Below are 17865 nucleotides of genomic sequence, written 5' to 3'. Positions count from 1 at the left end.
TGTCCTAAGTATTTTTTGGTCAACAAAACCATGAAACACATCCCCATGATCTCTCTCAAATACACACAGACACAGACACACACACGTTGAGATCGATAGGGTCATAAATTAGGTGCGCCTACAGAACTGTCAGTCAGGGGAACACAGAGGGTCATAAATCATAGGGTCATCAATCATTCAGATTGACAGAAAGTGTATTATATTACTACTTATGTTGTTTTTTTGTAAGAGGAGGGATAAGTAGCATTAATTTCCATGTCCCAAACATCAATATTAAATCCTACAACATTTTATTTAAAATTTTCTGTTTGACAAAGAAATAAGCACACAATATAGGATCGATTAAAAACAGACTCCAGAGTCGCCTAACCACCAATATTGCCGTTTATCCAAGAGAAAATTATTTATTTTGGTACATTAATAATAATAATAATAATAATAATAATAATAATAATAATAATAATAATAATCAGTAGAAGAGTCATTATCATCATCATCATCATTTGTGTGCTTAATCTTCTATCTGCTCACAGCAAGTGCATTAAAATACAGTATTGACTGAATTTTATAACTGGGCTGAATGGCATAATACTGAATAGGCTATATTTCATGTGAGCATTTTGTAAATAAGTTGATTTTATTAGTAATGATGCTTGTGTTACTGAGCATTAAAGCAAATCATAATGGACACTGTTCTTTTTAGTTATGAATTCATGTTCAGCTATTATTTGATGAATTATTGTCCCACAGCAAACTGGAAAATGGTTAATGTGGCTTCTTGGTGAAAATAAGTTTGACATTCCTGGTCTACAGTGGCTTACATGGGCGTCTCATGAATGCTGAAATTCAGGCAGTAGGAGAATGGAGGTCAGCCCTGAATACAGCATATCAGAGATCCGTAGTTTTTTTTAAAGGCACTATGGGCTTTTTATTGGGAACTTTGCATATTATTACATTGGAATAACATTGTTTTTCTGAGGCACACTTGCTCACAGCTACCTACTCTTGGCAGTCAGAAGCAAACAAAAATCTACATACTTTTGAATTCTCAGAAGTTATTCGCTCTCAAAAACAGCCAACCAGACCAGGATCAAGCACTTACTGAAAATGAATAAATATAATGATTCATTACCTGTATATAATCAGCTATAATGTATGAAATTATGAGATTAACTGTGTATTGTTCTGGTGTGTGCTTTCAGTGTTTGATTCAATCTTGTGTTTTTTGTTTTGCTTTTTTTTTTAATCAACTTTTACTAAATCATGTACAAGGTTAATGCAAAACTATCTCACAACAGGTAGTACTCCAGGTACTCCGATTTCCTCCCCATTATAGGCTGAGTGGCATGTCCAAAGTGTCCGTGGTATATGAATGGGTGTGTGATGTGCCCTGTGATGGATTGGCACCCTGTCCAGGGTGTACCACACCTTGTGCCCCATGCTCCCTGGGATAGGCTCCAGGTTCCCCGTGACCATGAAGAAGGATAAGCGGTATAGAAGATGGATGGATGGATGGATGGATGAAGTGCCTCCTGTGTTTTTCTTTTTGTTTGTTTGTTTGTTTCTAACGTCAGATCCATATTGCTTAACCTCGTTTATAAACTGTTCAAAAGCTGGCTTAGCGTTAGTCCGTTTTCAACACGATACTTCCTAAGTAAAATAAACTGTAAATACTGTATGCTTAAAAAACAATACTTTTGAAATCAATATTATCATGTAGATTCCTTCCTGTACTGTGACAGACATCACGAGGGTCCTCGACGTCACTACTACAGGGCAGACGGAAGTGCTCGTGACGTCACCGGCGAACTGCAACGAGACGACGGTGTTGTAACAATACGGTTACGTTTGATCATCAAGTCCCTGTTCGGTCTTTATTTTGATACTACCAGGGAATCAAGCGAAACGGCTCCTTTTCGCGTACAGTGAAAGAAACGTCGGCGGTGTGTCGTTTCAGGTGTTTTTCATTATGTCGAATCGTCTGGCCTTTCAGACTCAGCTAGCCTCCATCATGGAGGTACTGGCGAACGCAGCCGTGGCAGAAATCTGTAAACTGGTGGACGATGACTACGCGGTGATTAATCTGCAGATGTCTCAGTGCCAGCGCGAAAACAAGGCTCTGAAGAGGAAACTTCATCTGATGGAGCTGCGAATGGCACGAGGTTACGCCGAAAGGAGAATCCGCGAAAGCTCAGGAAATCGCTCCAGTAGAGTCCAAGTGAGCGCAAATCTATCAGACAAATACAGAGCTCCTGTTGCTGGTACGTACCGTGATATCTGTGTGGAGGTAAACAGGACGGGGCGTGCTGTTACAGGGAAAAAATCAACCATCCGAAGTTGATTATTTTCCTGTAATAATCGTCCTGAAGTGTTTTATCCCTCTTATAGCCGACCACAGCAATTTTAAAAGGGATTACTTTTTTTTTTAATTAATGGAGCTTTTTATCCGTGTATAGTTACACAGCAAAATCCCCTGTGTTGATTTAACACCCATAGTGTTGAATTTACATCCTACAATGTTTAGCTATATAAGTCCATTGGACACAAAGGAACACTCTGGGAGTTCATTCAACTCTAGGGATTGTACTGTGTACAAGTTAATGCCACACACGTTAGTTCGTGTTGTTATATTTATAACTGCTATAAACAGTAAACCCCTCACCAGTTTCTGTCTCTATCTGTCTTAAAGTTAAAAAACGCAGTTTGTCATGTTGTCTTCTGTCCTGAAGACTTTCCAGTAGGGCTGGGTGATATGACAAAAATAACACATCAGGATAAATCATGATACAGTAGTAAAATAAACCAAAAAAATGTTGAACTGACTTTGATGTTACTTTTCTTTAATGCCAACAAAGACATTTTAGGTCAAATCAATGGCATCCATTCAGGACCTTGTAATTTTTAAAAACGTTTCTAAAGAACTACGTCGTCATAACAACGATGTCTCGGAAAAGTGTATCGCGTAATCATTTATCACAGTATCGATATTATGTTGATATATCGCCCAGCCCTATCTTCCAGTACTTGGAAAGTTACGTTAAGGTCTCCTTACACTAAGCTTCATTATATTAGTGATTATACATGTTCTTTGGTATAACAATTTTAATTTGTTTTAATTAGCCTTGTTTCATGTATATTGTCCCCCGAAGAGGTCCATATAATTGAGTTGTTACTATAGAAACCATAATACGTTAATATCAACCTGTGATTTGCCTTGCAGCTGGCATTACTGCTACTTATAGAAAAAAAACTTATGTAAAACAACTTCTAAGCAGTCGGTTAAAAAATTCAGCCCTGCTGTGATATAAGAATTTGCTGTGTTTTTACACAGGTGTATTCTTCCTTGTAAGTGCATAATAGTTGCGGCATGTTCATTACATCCTGCTGTGTTTGGCTTTTCTGTTCCTAGACATTTTTCCAAATCAAGATGAACTCTATGGGAGGCAGTTAAATGAGGATGCTTGGAGAGATGGAGAATCTTCCAGTGCAATTGTGCCAATTGGGCATCCAGTCATCAAACGTGATGAGAATGGGGTAAGCAAGGGTTGCACAGCCTGCACAAACACACAATTTAACTTCATTATTTAATTTAGTACTTGTGTCAAAGCATGAAAACATCACAAAACTGTGGATGAAGCCCTGTTGTGTATATATAACTACACTGCATTATGGTTTATAAAAAAAAATATATTTTTTTAGATGCAACAATTATTGGCACCCTTTTAGTCAATACTTTGTGCTACCTCCCTTTGCCAAGATAACAGCTCTGAGTCTTCTCCTATAATGCCTGATGAGGTTGGAGAATGCATGGCAAGGGATTTGAGACCATTCCTCCATACAAAATCGCTTCAGATCCTTCAAATATTGAGGTCCAAGCTGGTGGACTCTCCTCTTCAGTTCACCCCACAGGTTTTCTATGGGTTTAAGTCAGGTGACTGGGATGACCATGGCAGGACCTTGATTTTGTGGTCAGTAAACCATTTTTGTGTTGATATTGATGTAAGTTTTGGATCATTGTCCTGCTGGAAGATCCAACCAGGGCCCATTTTAAGCTTTCTGGCAGAGGCAGTCAGGTTTTCATTTACTATCTGTTGCTATTTGATGGGGGGCCATGATGCCATGCGTCCTAACAAAATTAACTATGGGCATGAGGTACTTTTCCATATGGCTACCTCTCTGTGTGCTCCAAAATCATCTCTGGTGTTTATTGCCAAAAAGCTGTATTTTGGTTTCATCTGACCATAGAACCCGATCCCATTTGAAGTTCCAGTAGTGTCTGGCAAACTGAAGACGCTTGAGTTTGTTTGAGGCTTTTTTCTTGAAACCCTTCCAAACAACTTGTGGTGATGTAGGTGACTTCGGATTGTAGTTTTGGAGACTTTCTGACCTCGAGACACAACTAACTTCTGCAATTTACAATCTTTAATCACAGATTTTTTCGGTCACTCGAACCATCCTCTTCACAGTGCGTTGAGACAATATAGACACACGTCCTATTCCATGTTGATTCATAACATTTCCAGTTGATTTGAACTTCTTAATTATTGCCCTGATGGAGGAAATGGGCATTTTCAATTCTTGTCCTATTTTCTTATAGCCACTTCCCATTTTGTGAAGCTCAACAACCTTTTGCTGCACATCACAGCTAGATTCCTTGGTTTTACCCATTGTGTTACCTCGTATTTATACCTCTGTGAAACAGGAAGTAGTGATTGAATAATTTCCTGTTCCTAGTCAACCAGGTGTACTAAAAATTGTAAAATCAATGGGAATATACTTCAAATATATTTTCTCATATCACTTTATAGGGGTGCCAATAATTGTTGCGCACACATATATTTAACAAAGTTTTTTTGATAAACGTGTGTTGTGCAGTTGTTTTATACTCATGAGAGGAGAGTATTTTTGTGAATTTTCTTTAACAAAAGATCACAAGCTTAAACAATAAAGATAATTTTTCACAGCCTCTTTTGCTCATATTTACCAAGGGTGCCAATATTAGTGGAGGGCACTGTAATGTGTATATTTAATAGGATAACCAATAGTGGTTCAAAATACTTGAGTGATTTTCATGCTCAAACACACTTACTAACTTAGTCATGAAAATCACCCAAATGTATTGGACTTTAAATATTCACCACCATAAGACATATGATTCATGTCATCGTCAGTTGATCAGCAAGATAAGTCTTATGTCTGTAATCTGTTATGAATCCTTGTAGTTCAGCTTCTGGTGTTTTCTCTCAAAAGCATGAAGACTCCAGCCAGGCAGGACCAAACTCTGTACTTGTTAAGGCTGAGACATCTGATGAGGGGCACACACAGCAGCAACTATTCATTCGAGAAGATGGTGAGTAAATGCATTAAAGATTTTATTGGCATTTATAAATATCAATTATTCTGTATTTAATAATGATATTCAGAGCTTTCTGTGATTTTAAAAGAAAGATAACCAACAGTGTTTAAAAGGAATAGAGAAAAAACATTACATCATAAATCTAAAAAACTGTTACATAGAAGCACATATGGTTATAACCTATTGCATCTATCTCCCACTGTTTCTCAGGAGTGGCAGAACCTGTGTGTGAGGGTGTGGAGGCAGATTATGGTGCTGCTCAAGTGGATAAAGTGGATGGTCAGAACTCCAGGACACGGCACGAGGCTTTGGAGGTCAGTGGATCTGACAAAGTGCTTAAATCTGAGCCACAGTTTGAGAACGCTGAGGGGTTATCCCAGGAGCCCTTGGGAGGACAGGGACAGGCAGAGTTTGGTGTAAGTGGGGAGTGCGCTCCCTTGGGGGAGCTATTTATGCAAGGGGGAGACGATGCGGACCCACAGCAGCCATCTTGTTCTTACATGATGAGTGACAGTAAAACTGAAAGCCAACATGAGCATCTCCCACAGAAACCAGAGATCATAGAGGTTGAGTCTGCAGAGGAAGGGGATGACGTCACTCTTTGGGACAACAGTAAAAAATCAACAATACACCATGCCTTGCAAAAGTACCCCACCTCAAGAATAGAGCACCTTAATAATTTTAGCATGCCCTCATCCAGCCTATCACGGTTGACCAGTGACTTTCCAGTGATGGCATCAACATCTTCAGTTATACCCGATGTGGATAGTTGGCAACATGCCAAAGGCATTGGTCTATACCAGCCAAGAATTGGACAGGCAAGACACGAGCGAGCTCAGAACGAGAAACTCTTTACTTGCAAATATTGTGGAAAAGCTTTCAACCGCCCAAAGAAGGTGGAGATCCACCAACGAATCCACACGGGTGAGAAGCCATTCCGCTGTAACACCTGCGGGAAGCTCTTTGCCGAGGCTGGAAACCTGAAGAAACACCAGAAAGTTCATACAGGGGAGCGGCCTTATAGCTGCACCCAGTGCGGGAAGGCATTTGCCTGGATACGAAACCTCAAAACTCATCAGCAAAAATACCACCCTGATATGCTCACGGCAGAGGAACTACTATCACTTGGGCCAATCAACAACTGACCAAAATGACTTATGGACATGTAGATGGATCAAGCTGCATGCAACTGTGGGTTGTTTATAGTATATTGTTACAGATATCTGGAATACTGATAAGAAACATCAGCTCTGAATTTGGTCCAACCAATTATTTTACAGTATGTACTGCTTGATTTAAATGGGGTTCACTTTTTCCTTTTTTGGTCTTTTTTTATTTTTATTTTTTATAACTCACAGGAATTTACTCCACTGAACTAAGTACCTCAAATGTGGATCTATAGTTAATGTCATGCCCATATAGAAATGGATTTAGAGGCAGCTATTTGGAATTGTATGACTCCAAAATAAACTTTGATTAATCAGTGCATTTGTTTGCTCCTTTGAGGGGAAAACTGTTAGTTTAATTGATTTTGTAGAAATATAATTATTATATTTCCGAATTAGTGTATTAATATTATCCAAATAGCTTCAGCTGAAACTCAAGACTGTCCATTAGGAGAAGAGGTAAGAAGGGATCTACACTGGTGTTTGTCTTACCTTATCTCACTGAGAAATCATGCTTTGTAGAGTACCTCTTAGTCAACCAAAAAAGTACTTGTAACATTAAATCACAACTATTTTGCTACTATCAAAGATTATTAGCAAACACTGGTTTTATTCAGTGGTCAATATTCAATAAAATGCACCTTTGTAGAAACATCCGAGCATGAGTTTTATTGTGTGTTTCAGCTATGTGCATTTTGTAGAAACATTAACTGGGAGTACAGTGTGAATATAAAGATATGTGTTAAGCAAAAATAATGGTTTTAACTGTATACCTGTCCACACAACAAAGCCACAAAACATCAACCTTCCACTGCAACCTTTAACTAGCTAACAGTACAGTGCTAGCTCTAACTTGATTCAGTTGTAAATACTAGACATGTGCCATAAAATACATACTGGTGAATTATACATGCATGTGGTAATGTGGTGTATTTTTCTTTTCAGTCGTTTCCAAAAAGTATATTAGCACACTTTACCTTATGCTTATTATATAATATATTAACCTAATGTTAATTAGAAAGTTATTTACACAGTAATTCAATTTGGAGCATACTACAAAAATGTTGCTCTATTACAATGCATCTGTGGAGGCTGATCCTGTCTTGGGAAAATTTTTCTAAATGCATTACAGGACAGAAATTATGTAACACGCACACCAACACCTACTTAATGGGCTGTTACATTGATTGTTTGTGTATGTAACATTAGGCCTCTGTGGTAATGCTCAGTCTTTGTGTGTGTGTGTGTGTGTGTCTCTGTCTGCACTATAGCACCAAAAGACAGATGATGAAGTGCCAGACGTGCTGTTCATAAAGGAAGAGCATTCAGAGCTCGAACAGCAAGAAAGCCAGACACATGGTGGCATGACCCTGCAAGACGGTAAGTCGAGGCGAGTGAGGAGAAGTGATGAAATGTAGTAAACGGACCACACACCAGACTCGATTTCTCAGTGTTTAGTCCTGGATATATGTGAGTATTGGGCACGAATTAATGTGCATGAAAATCTATGCTGTAGATCAGCCTAACTGCCCCATGTGTGGTGCTGATATCCAGGCAGACTGGATTGTTTGGGCTGGTACATTAAGCATAAAGCCCTTATTTGTAAAGTGTCTTACTAATTGCATACTCAGTATATTCAGCTTGGTCTGCTGAGTCAGATAATTTGGCTCAATTTGGCTTGAGTCAACTCTTTGAGCTCCTACATGGCTTATTACTATTTTTTATTATTAATTTTTATTAATAATATTATTTCTATACTGGACAAAGTTTGCAGTCTTTTGACCAGTGATTGTTCTTTGCTTAACTATTTCTGACATGGATACCTAAAAATTAATAAAGCAACCTTCTAATTAACAAAATAACATTTAAAATATTAAAAAATTGTAAAAGCAAATGTGCAAATTTGCGATGCTTCATTAAGAGTATTCACCTTTTGGGGGGGGGGGGGGGGGGGTTCAGAATGATTATATCATAACCGCCTGATCATTTTTCGGTTTTTTTTTTTTTACGTTTAATAATTTAACCAGTTTTGTTACTTGCCATAATGAAGTGAAACCTAACACTCATTGTCATGTTACTAGAAATTACATATCCTCCTTTTTGTGAAACAAAACAAACAAACAAAAAATAAACGCTTGCATTCTACTGTAAATTGAGGTTTTGTCTGTTCCTCAGGATTTGTGGAGTCAAGCACAGACGTTTGTGCAAACAGAGTCTCTTCCCCACCTGTGCAGATCACATTAGCTCTCAATGTACAGGAGGTCAGTGTGGATAGTGCTAAAATCACGATGTAGCTGAAAGTTCAGAGTACTGTACTCCTCCTCATACATACAGAATCTACATAATGCTTAATTCATTTTTCCTTAACACCAAAAAGTTGTTGTGTACATTGTGTTTTTTTTTTTTTTGTTTTTTTTTTTGCTTTTTTTTTTTTTTGGTCAAATGAAAGACTGACTATTTTGTCCTTTTCAGCCTCTCGAGTTGGAGTCATCCCTTGTGAAGGGTCAAAGTAGACATCAAGAAGAACACCAGAGAACTTCCAGTCAGTCAACAGACAAGCAGATTACTATACATGGTGAGTAAAATATCTGTGCAATGATAATAGAAAAAAAAGGTTGTTTAGTCACCAATTTCATATAGTACTCATTTAGTGACCTTTAAGGAATTGATTTCTTAATTTCATGTTTCACTGGTGTACAAAGAAGATAAAAAGTTTTCAAGGAAATTATTAAATTGAGCGACATTACTGATGTATTTCTCCTGTTATCTGGATGTGGTAGACTCCCAGACTGCTGGGTCTCTGTGTTCACGTGAGCCAGTTCTTCCTCAGAGCGATGTCAAAGTTTGGGATATCTCCAGTTCCCAGTCTCATCTCCAAGGGTCAGATGAGAGCGGCAACATCCCACTTTCAAACCAGAATGCTCAGAGAAAAAAGGTAGTGTCTGTCGATATGCTAGGAACAAATAGTACAGTGTATGAAAGAGCGAAGGAGCCGGAGGGCTCTTTTCCACGATGGACTGCAAATAGCCCCTCTGACAGTCAACCATCTTGTTCATACATTATGGAAGTAGAGCAAGACCAAGACTGTGTTCTGATACAGTCAGGACCTGTGTCTGTTCAGGGAAGGCACAAAGGGGCTGCATCAAACAGGCTTCAGGATCCCAGAGGGCTTCATAGGGTGGAGGAAGAGTGGAGTACAGTCACTGCTTCAAGCCAAGCCCATACTCAGCAGTTCAGTCATTTCAACAGGACTCGATTAGATGCAGCAAACCGAGCAAATCTCACTCAGGCTGTTCCAAACTTACCACATCCTGCAGTTTCTCTCGCTGGCCTTCAGCTTCCAAGGCTGAAGCAGAAGGGCAAGAGGAAAAGTTATATCTGCAGGTACTGTGGAAAGGCTTTTACTGGGCAGTCTAACTTAGAGGCTCATCAGCGCATCCACACTGGAGAGAAGCCTTTCAAGTGTGAGACCTGTGGGAAGCTCTTTACAGAAGCAGGAAACCTGAAGAAGCATCAGAGAGTGCATACTGGAGAGAAACCGTTTGTGTGTAATCGCTGTGGGAAGTGTTTTGCCTGGATCTGTAATCTCAGGACACATCAGCAGTCTGCTTCCTGTGGGGGAGTGTAAGGAAAAAATCTGATCTGATCACTTTTACAAAAAAAAAGTGCAAAAATTCTCATAAAATCTGTGTGCTTGCTTAAAATGGCTGGACAGGTGGAATCCAATAGATCTAATTAGTAAATATTAGACAGTGACTAAAAGCTTATCGCCCACTCCTAGTATGGACGAGCGAGGATGAACAGAGTTTCGAGTTAAGACACATGGTGCTTTCCTCTATATTGGTTCGGTGCCTTAATTGTTCCCTGTAAACTTGGTCTGTTTTAAGATTTCAGAAATTGCAAACGCCATTCTACCTCTTGAATTTTTCTGCGGACAAAAACAAAGCAATATGTTTGAACCAGATGGAAGAATATCGAATTATGATTCAATGCTGGAACATATTCAGCAAATGATGATAGCAATGTACCATGAACTCCAGTGTATGCTGACTCATTGTAAAATAATGAAATGAATAAGATCACATTAAACATTGGAAGCATTTGTAAAACAGAAGTGAACTTTGTGCACACTTTTCAAGTTAGGCTCTTTGCAATGTAAACGGGAAGTGGTGTATTACCAAAAATGACCTATATAAGTCAGTTACACACTTATTAATTAGACCACAATGCTGTTGAATTGTCAATCCTGATTGGTCAGAAGATATTGAATAATTTTCTATAACCAGTTTATACCTAGGTAGGAAAGTAATTTTCAAATCACAGGTTTACATTAATGCGCTCCTTCTCATACACTATAGTTTCTATTGTAATAACTTACACAGGGACTTATATGGAGGACACTACATAATCTAAGATTAAAAAGCATGTTATTTAACGAAGAAAATTGTGAAATCATTGATGTGATGATGCTTTCCGTATGATTTAATTTTTTTAATGTAACATAAGGAATGTGGCTAAAAGTTTGTGGACACCTGACCAATACACCCATATGTGATTTTTGAACATCCCATTCCAGATTAAGTCCCCTTTTTGCTGTTATGATAATCTCCACTCTTGTTGGAAGGATTTGATCATTCAGCCCCAAGAGCATTAGTGAGGTTCGACACTGATGTCAGGTGTGGAGGAGTATTAGTGTTCCAGTCAGTGTTCCAGTTTATCCCAAAGGTGTTCAGTGGGGTTCAGTTCAGGGCTCTGTGCGGGCCACTTTAGTTCCTCCACTTCAACCTTGGCAAAACATGTTAAAAAATTAAGATTTCAAGATATTCTTTGAATATTCACCATATAAGACTTACTCTTTTATTATGCAATGGCTGGGCAACATCTTGTGACTCATAACACGTTATGTCAACCTTGTCATGGACAAATACAAAGGTGATAAATTATGTTTCTAAAGCATTGTAGAAATTATAAAGTCATGTTCAGAGTGTTATTGTGTCCCCTTTTCAACAATATTTCTTATGGCACCTGAACATCTTTTAGAATTATGTATTTTATTGTAGAATTAGTTTAATTCCTCACTGTATCTGCATCAGACATGTTTTCTACCCACCAAAACCAAAGTAATCTTTAGAACAAATTTGTAATATTATTATTTGACTCATTGTTATTTATAAGAAATCAACTATAATGTTGTTGTTTTTATTTTTTGTTTTTAAGCTGTGCAGAATTATTGATTTATTTTAATAAAAAATGAAGATGATGGGGTGGACAAGGACATAACAGGGTGGACAGAGATAAGACTGAGTTAAGTAATATATTACATTGTTGGAACAAAAGTAAACAGTTGTGATTTCATGAGAACATTTAGTGAATTTGCAATATAAATATAAAGAATTTGAATCTCAAGGTTTGCGCCGCTCATATAAAATGCACACAGGAACCTCTTGAACAGTGCCGATGATAGAAGCCCTTGGTGGGGATATGAAGCCTCTAAGTATGCTACAATCAAACTGATTATTGACACAAAGTAAGCTGATGTTAATGATGTAATGATGTAAAATGTTTGCTCAGCTCATAAAAACTCGTAGCAGGCTCTTACTGGAGCACAAACCTTAGAACATTAACAAAACCCCTTGGCAAAGATACGAAGTTTAGAGTATGCTGCAACCAAAGTGATCATTGACAAATAAAGGGAACTGATTTCACCAGTTTCAAAATTATTCAACCCAGTCTGTGAGGAAGCTGAAGGTTGGTTATCTTTAGACTATCCAACAGGAAAATTATCCCAAGTCCTAGAAGATTCTACAGGGCCATCACAGTCACCTAAATTGCAACTGTACTTCCAAACTGACAACCCCACTTCCAAACTGACAACTCCTAATGGATGGGGCATCTGTTGACGGTTTGTGGTTCAGCCATAATGCACAGAATCTGCCCAATATTATACCAACAGATATCTTCTTGTGGACTTGGTCAAAATAATTTGTTGATAGTGCTGAGGTGCATGCACTTCACTTATTGCTGTTTTCAGAAACGTCCATTATTACGCCAGGGTATCCTTCTCTGTCACAATTAACCACACACCATTCCCCAATGTGATCTGGTTGTATGGCATCTGGATATTATATATTAACTGTTGTCACACTTACTGTCTGGTAGAGTCTCTATACATTATGAAATATTACTAAAAGTTAGAGCTATAGTTCAATTACATTGTTAATTATGTCCACATGAAGTGCTTCAAAGTTTGTTGCAACAGTTTGGAGCAGAACCACATATGGGTGTGATGGTATGGCCCATTTTTGACCATGTAAATGGATGGAGGGTTATATGTCAGCCATCTGCAGGCCCAGACAGCCCGGCTAGCTCAGTCGGTAGAGCATGAGACTCTTAATCTCAGGGTCGTGGGTTCGAGCCCCACGTTGGGCGCAGTGGTTACTTTTCAGACTTTTGATCGTCAAAGCAACCGGTATAGTCCGAGGGTTCAAAGAAATGCATTCACACATGTCGAAAATAACTTTCGTTAATACATTTGAACAATTTTAATAAGCGTACGAAAGTAAAAGCGCTCAAGCAGCATGGCAATGATAGGTCCCCAAACCCTGGATCCTACTTACACTTATTATTGTTTTACACTTATTTATGTGCTTATAAAACACCAGATTCAATTAATCAGCTGATAAAAATATCCCTGAGATTGACAGTTATGTCTTTGTGTAACATTCTACATTCGTTTTTTTCGGGACTGTGCTGAATATTTTTCAGACATTTAGATTAAATAATGACTCCCAACTGGTTAGGTACTATTTTATAGTTGAGTTGAGAACAAAAGGAGCGATTTTTTATAACCTGAAAATTATGCAATTTTAGCAGCGTCCTCAGTGTGTATGTGTGTGTGTGTGTGTGTTAGCGAAGTATAAAACGCAGTAGCGCATTATCATGGTATAATGGTACCGCATTATCATCTTTCAGCTACTTAAAGCTTTAAAAACGCGGAAGCGTCCACGTCAACATTCCTTATTTTTCCACCAAAAAAGGTACCACGACATAAATTCATACATTAACAAAAAACACAAAATTAAATGAAATTACTGAAAAACAAACTGATTAGCAGAGGATGGTTTCGATCCATCGACCTCTGGGTTATGGGCCCAGCACGCTTCCGCTGCGCCACTCTGCTGTCGAGCTTGTGGTGGTGTCAATATTCTTTTAGTTCTAATTTCTAATTTCTTCATCCAAATTTAGCAATGTTTTGACCTTTTAAAAATGTTTGCCCCATTTTTAAAACACGGACTTTATACAGAGATTAAAATATACATTCCCTGACCGGGAATCGAACCCGGGCCGCGGCGGTGAGAGCGCCGAATCCTAACCACTAGACCACCAGGGAGCGCATTTAAGGTTTTTAAGCAACAGTTTACATATTAATTCAAACAAATGTATCGTTTTAAAGTGAATTTTAACCATTGACACTTTACATCCTCATCTTTTGGGAGTTGTGTGTATTCATAATCAAGTCTCTAATTCTTAATCTCCTTTTTCTGATGGCGTACTGCTTCCAGCAAGATTTTGCACTACGCGAGTCAAACATTGCAGAAAACAGCACAACGCTCTTTTTAAGTATTAAACCTTTGTTAAACAGGACTTGTTTAATAATACCCGAATAAATTGTTAACTTGTTGAAGGTTTAAACAAGAAAACGGTTGTCACAGCGTTTAAAACCTTTTTGTGAGCTCCATCATGCCTTAACCGTCGAAGTTAATGACAGCGAGTTTACCTCAGCCTGTTATTACTGCCCACAAAGTTACTAATTCAATTAACTTTCTTGATTTAATCTAGTGGCCCCTTTAAGATGTTTGTGTTTATGATGACGTCGATGTCACATGACAATGCCAACATTACCGATGTTATATGTCCAGGATTGTAGTCATAACTCTCTCTCTCTGTCTCTGTCTGTGTGAGAGAGAGAGAGAGAGAGAGAGAGAGAGAGAGAGAGAGAGAGAGAGAGAGAGAGAGAGAGAGAGAATTTGATTTCGGACGCAGCCAATGAGTGTATTGCAAAACGTGACTTATATACAAGCGATCGTTAACCCCGAAAGTGAATCAGGTGCAGACCATAATGTGATGTGATCAGGTGAGGTGCAGTGGCTGATGGGAATTATAGTCTCTGGACCTTGGACCTGTACCATAAAGCTGGTTTATGTGGTTAGCCAGGTAAGTTATAGTTTAGTTTGTGCCAGCCCTGGGTTTTTAGGTACCATGAAAATGGCTCGGCTTTCATAGCCGAGCATAGTATGCTCCATGGCTGACCTGCCCCGGGGGCGGGTTATGTTATGGGTAAGAGAACTCAAACCCAATTTGGACCAATCAGCTGTGAGCAAAGTGACATATGAGTGACGCAACTAATTCAACTCCCCCCAGCGCAAAATGTAAGAAGAGAAACATTTCAGTAAAACAATTTACATTTATATTAAATTAAATTACATGAAAGATGTTAAGTGTATAAGTGTTCAATCCGTTTATTCTCAGTGAGAGCCTATAAAAGTAAAGTCTTGTTTTCCACCGGAAGTATGCACGCCTGCTCTTCGCCATGTCGGACGCTATTGGCTGTTCGGTGCCGACGTCACGCGTTTATGTGCACGAGCTCGTGGACTAATCATAGATTAATGATCAAAGCCTGAGTTGACAGAGAAAGTTGCTAACCAGTGCCATGGTACCAATCAAGCCTGATTGGAACGGTTTGATTTTGTCAACTCGAAACTAATCCTGTAACCCTGAGTTTGTTCAACTAGCTTCATGATAGAGAGTGAGAGAGTGTGTGTGTGTGTGTGTGTGTGTGTGTGAGAGAGAGAGAGAGAGAGAGAGAGAGAGAGAGAGAGAGAGAGAGAGAGAGAGAGAGAGAGATCTGTAATCCGTAATCCAATCCACAACTCTGCTCTGGATGCAGGTCTTAATTCAAACTGAGCAGGAGCTGCACTTGAACCCACCTGTGTAATCAATTGTTCTTTGGATCTTGAAACAAATGCTGTGTTTTTTCATGTAAAAAATATTTGTTTTATGTTAAAGAGGATGCTTTATTGGAATTATAAGTAATAAACTTTGTATTTTTACCAACTACAACTGATTTTTTTTTTTTTAACCAAGCAAACAGTAGATTATATCAGTGCATCACACACAATTTCCTGCAACAGTTTATTGTTCCTTTGTCTGTATTCACAGGCTGCTTTTTTAGCAGTTATATATTTTGTTTTGTTTCTTTTTGTTCTCCATTGCTGTGATCCACCACTGAATAATTCCAGGTGACAGAAGATTATCTACCTGCTTTGGGAGATGACCTTGTAAGAACTTAAAGCCAGCCATCCATCATATCCTATCTATATCTAGGTATTCCTTATTTGTGTGTGTTTTATTTTGCTTGAGAAAAAATGTATATTTAAGAACTATACACTTTGGCTTTACCAGTCACGTGTATGTTTGTCTCATATGCTCCAGCTTTGTTGCAGGAGTTTGTATAACAGTTACTGTATGTACCTGTTGGATACATGGCACTATTTCAAGTTGGATAGGTGGTGTGTGTGTGTGCCTGCTCCTTCCTTCAGATTGTTGAGACCCAATGTTTAGGGTTTTCTTGATTAGTTTCTTTCATACTGGTGGTATTTTGTACAGGATTGGTGCTGTTCTGTAATTACCTGTTCAACATTTCTGATCTGTTCATTCAAAGGTCTTATATGAAACACATGAAACCACTTGGTAAGAGGCACCAAGAAGAAGAGCTGAACTGTATTGTATTTATTATTACATGAAAATGATGTTTGTTTTTTGTGCATATACCATAGTTTTTAGAGAAATGAAAAAAACTCCATTCTCATATCTGTTGTACGAGTTTCTTTTCCATCGAGGTGAGTTAAATTTGAAAAGCCGTTTACAGTAGGTCTAATTAAATCTAGTGTTTTTAATTATATTTAATGCCACTTCAGTAATTTGTTGGTTTATAATCGCTGTTTATTTAAAGAAAATACTTTTTACAGGTTTGCGCCAGTATTGTACAATAAAGTGGCTGTAGTAATAGAAAAATGCTTTATATATATATATATATATATATATATATATATATATATATATATATATATATATATATATATATATATATATATACACGGTACGGCAATACTTTTTTAAAAAAAATGATTCATTACATCTCTGGCAACCACGGCTGCCAGCATTTGACATAAAATACACTGTAAAATGATAATGCACAGTAATATGACATATTTAATGGTAATATATTAAAAGCAAACAGTGTTCATTTGTTAATGTAAATAATGTTAATTTTACACCAAAAATATGGCACATTTTATCCATTTAAATGTAATTAATATACATTATTAATTATACATTATTTATATTTTAAAAAGGCTAATGCTGGAGTGTAGGGGTTAAATACAAATCACTAATAATAATAATAATAATAATAATAATAATAAAAACACTACTGCAACAGCCTACAGGTGAAATACTTAGCACAAATAAAATAACAATAATAATGATAATAATAATAAAATAATAATAATTAAAGACTACAATCTAGCTGTTAAATACTTACCACTGATACTTACTACAAATTTTTTGACAAGGTGGTGAGAGTGAGGTGATGAATATGAAGTTTTGAAGATCATAGCTCTCTCATAAATATTGGAATTAAACTAGAAAGGATTCAGACGGGCCTCCTGATGTATTCCTGCTCCTCCTCAACAGGATTCACATATTGCCTTCTAATAGAGGTGGCTTCTTCACTGTCCTCTTCATCCCTCCTCCTCCTTTGGACAGGTGTCAAAATGTGGCCTACAACATAATGCTGACCAGCCAAAAAGTCAGTTATGTTGACATTGACGTGAGGAAGGGACACAGGCGTAACAGAAGGGGGTGGGCTCGTCGCAGTGGATGGACGTCTTAAAGGAGATAGCCTCCTCACAAGGGTTGGTCTTCTTATAGGAGATACCCTTCTCACAGTGGTTGGGAAAGCATTTATTTTCAGTAAAAATTAATAAAATATTAGAAAAGTGGAAATAAAGGGTATAAGGGTTGAAATAAGACATACACATAATAACACCCCATCATTTTATTTTTTATTTTTTAACTTTATTTATTTTGTGGGTCTACATTCAACAGTAATTCATTAGAATACTTCATTTTGAGATTAGATTTTCAGTTAGATCGTACTCCTTTGTTTAGTCCTATTGTACACTATTGACCTTACATTTTCATGTACAGTAGACCTTCATAACACAAGGTGGCGCATTGGCAGGTAACTGGAAAGGGGATTGCGTTATCAAATGCAGAATA

At 37.8% G+C, this 17865-nt stretch overlaps 1 protein-coding gene and 3 non-coding genes across 4 annotated transcripts; 2 read left to right on the top strand and 2 right to left on the bottom strand.

Annotated features, from left to right (window-relative positions):
- Positions 1 to 1513: 1513 nt before the first annotated feature.
- si:ch211-89o9.6 (zinc finger and SCAN domain-containing protein 21) lies at positions 1514 to 10636 on the top strand. Its single transcript, XM_017463110.3, has 8 exons — positions 1514 to 2261; positions 3410 to 3534; positions 5251 to 5350; positions 5567 to 5670; positions 7794 to 7902; positions 8698 to 8783; positions 8995 to 9097; positions 9303 to 10636. The coding sequence occupies exons 1-8, from the start codon at positions 1970 to 1972 to the stop codon at positions 10148 to 10150; spliced, it is 1767 nt and encodes a 588-aa protein (XP_017318599.1). The 5' UTR covers positions 1514 to 1969; the 3' UTR covers positions 10151 to 10636.
- A 2242-nt stretch (positions 10637 to 12878) lies between these two features.
- Positions 12879 to 12951, top strand: trnak-cuu (transfer RNA lysine (anticodon CUU)). Its single transcript has one exon. It is a non-coding gene; the product is annotated as a tRNA-Lys (tRNA).
- Positions 12952 to 13630: 679 nt separating this feature from the next.
- trnam-cau (transfer RNA methionine (anticodon CAU)) lies at positions 13631 to 13702 on the bottom strand. The gene has a single exon. It is a non-coding gene; the product is annotated as a tRNA-Met (tRNA).
- Positions 13703 to 13840: 138 nt separating this feature from the next.
- Positions 13841 to 13912, bottom strand: trnae-cuc (transfer RNA glutamic acid (anticodon CUC)). Its single transcript has one exon. It is a non-coding gene; the product is annotated as a tRNA-Glu (tRNA).
- Between the last annotated feature and the right edge of the window lie 3953 nt (positions 13913 to 17865).

Source organism: Ictalurus punctatus, chromosome 3, assembly GCF_001660625.3.
Source record: "Ictalurus punctatus breed USDA103 chromosome 3, Coco_2.0, whole genome shotgun sequence".
In the NCBI taxonomy this organism is placed as follows: Eukaryota; Metazoa; Chordata; class Actinopteri; order Siluriformes; family Ictaluridae; genus Ictalurus; species Ictalurus punctatus.
The sequence above is the reverse complement of the archived record's forward strand: the minus strand, read 5'-3'. Positions and strand labels throughout refer to the sequence as shown.

What these genes read in the sequence shown, in the direction of transcription:
- si:ch211-89o9.6 (XM_017463110.3), top strand. Translation starts at nt 1,970, where the DNA reads ATGTCGAATCGTCTGGCCTTTCAGACTCAGCTAGCCTCCATCATGGAG. An exon ending in ACTATTCATTCGAGAAGATG is followed by an intron (nt 5,351 to 5,566) that starts GTGAGTAAATGC and finishes ACTGTTTCTCAG; the next exon opens with GAGTGGCAGAACCTGTGTGT. An exon ending in CACGGCACGAGGCTTTGGAG is followed by an intron (nt 5,671 to 7,793) that starts GTCAGTGGATCT and finishes TCTGCACTATAG; the next exon opens with CACCAAAAGACAGATGATGA.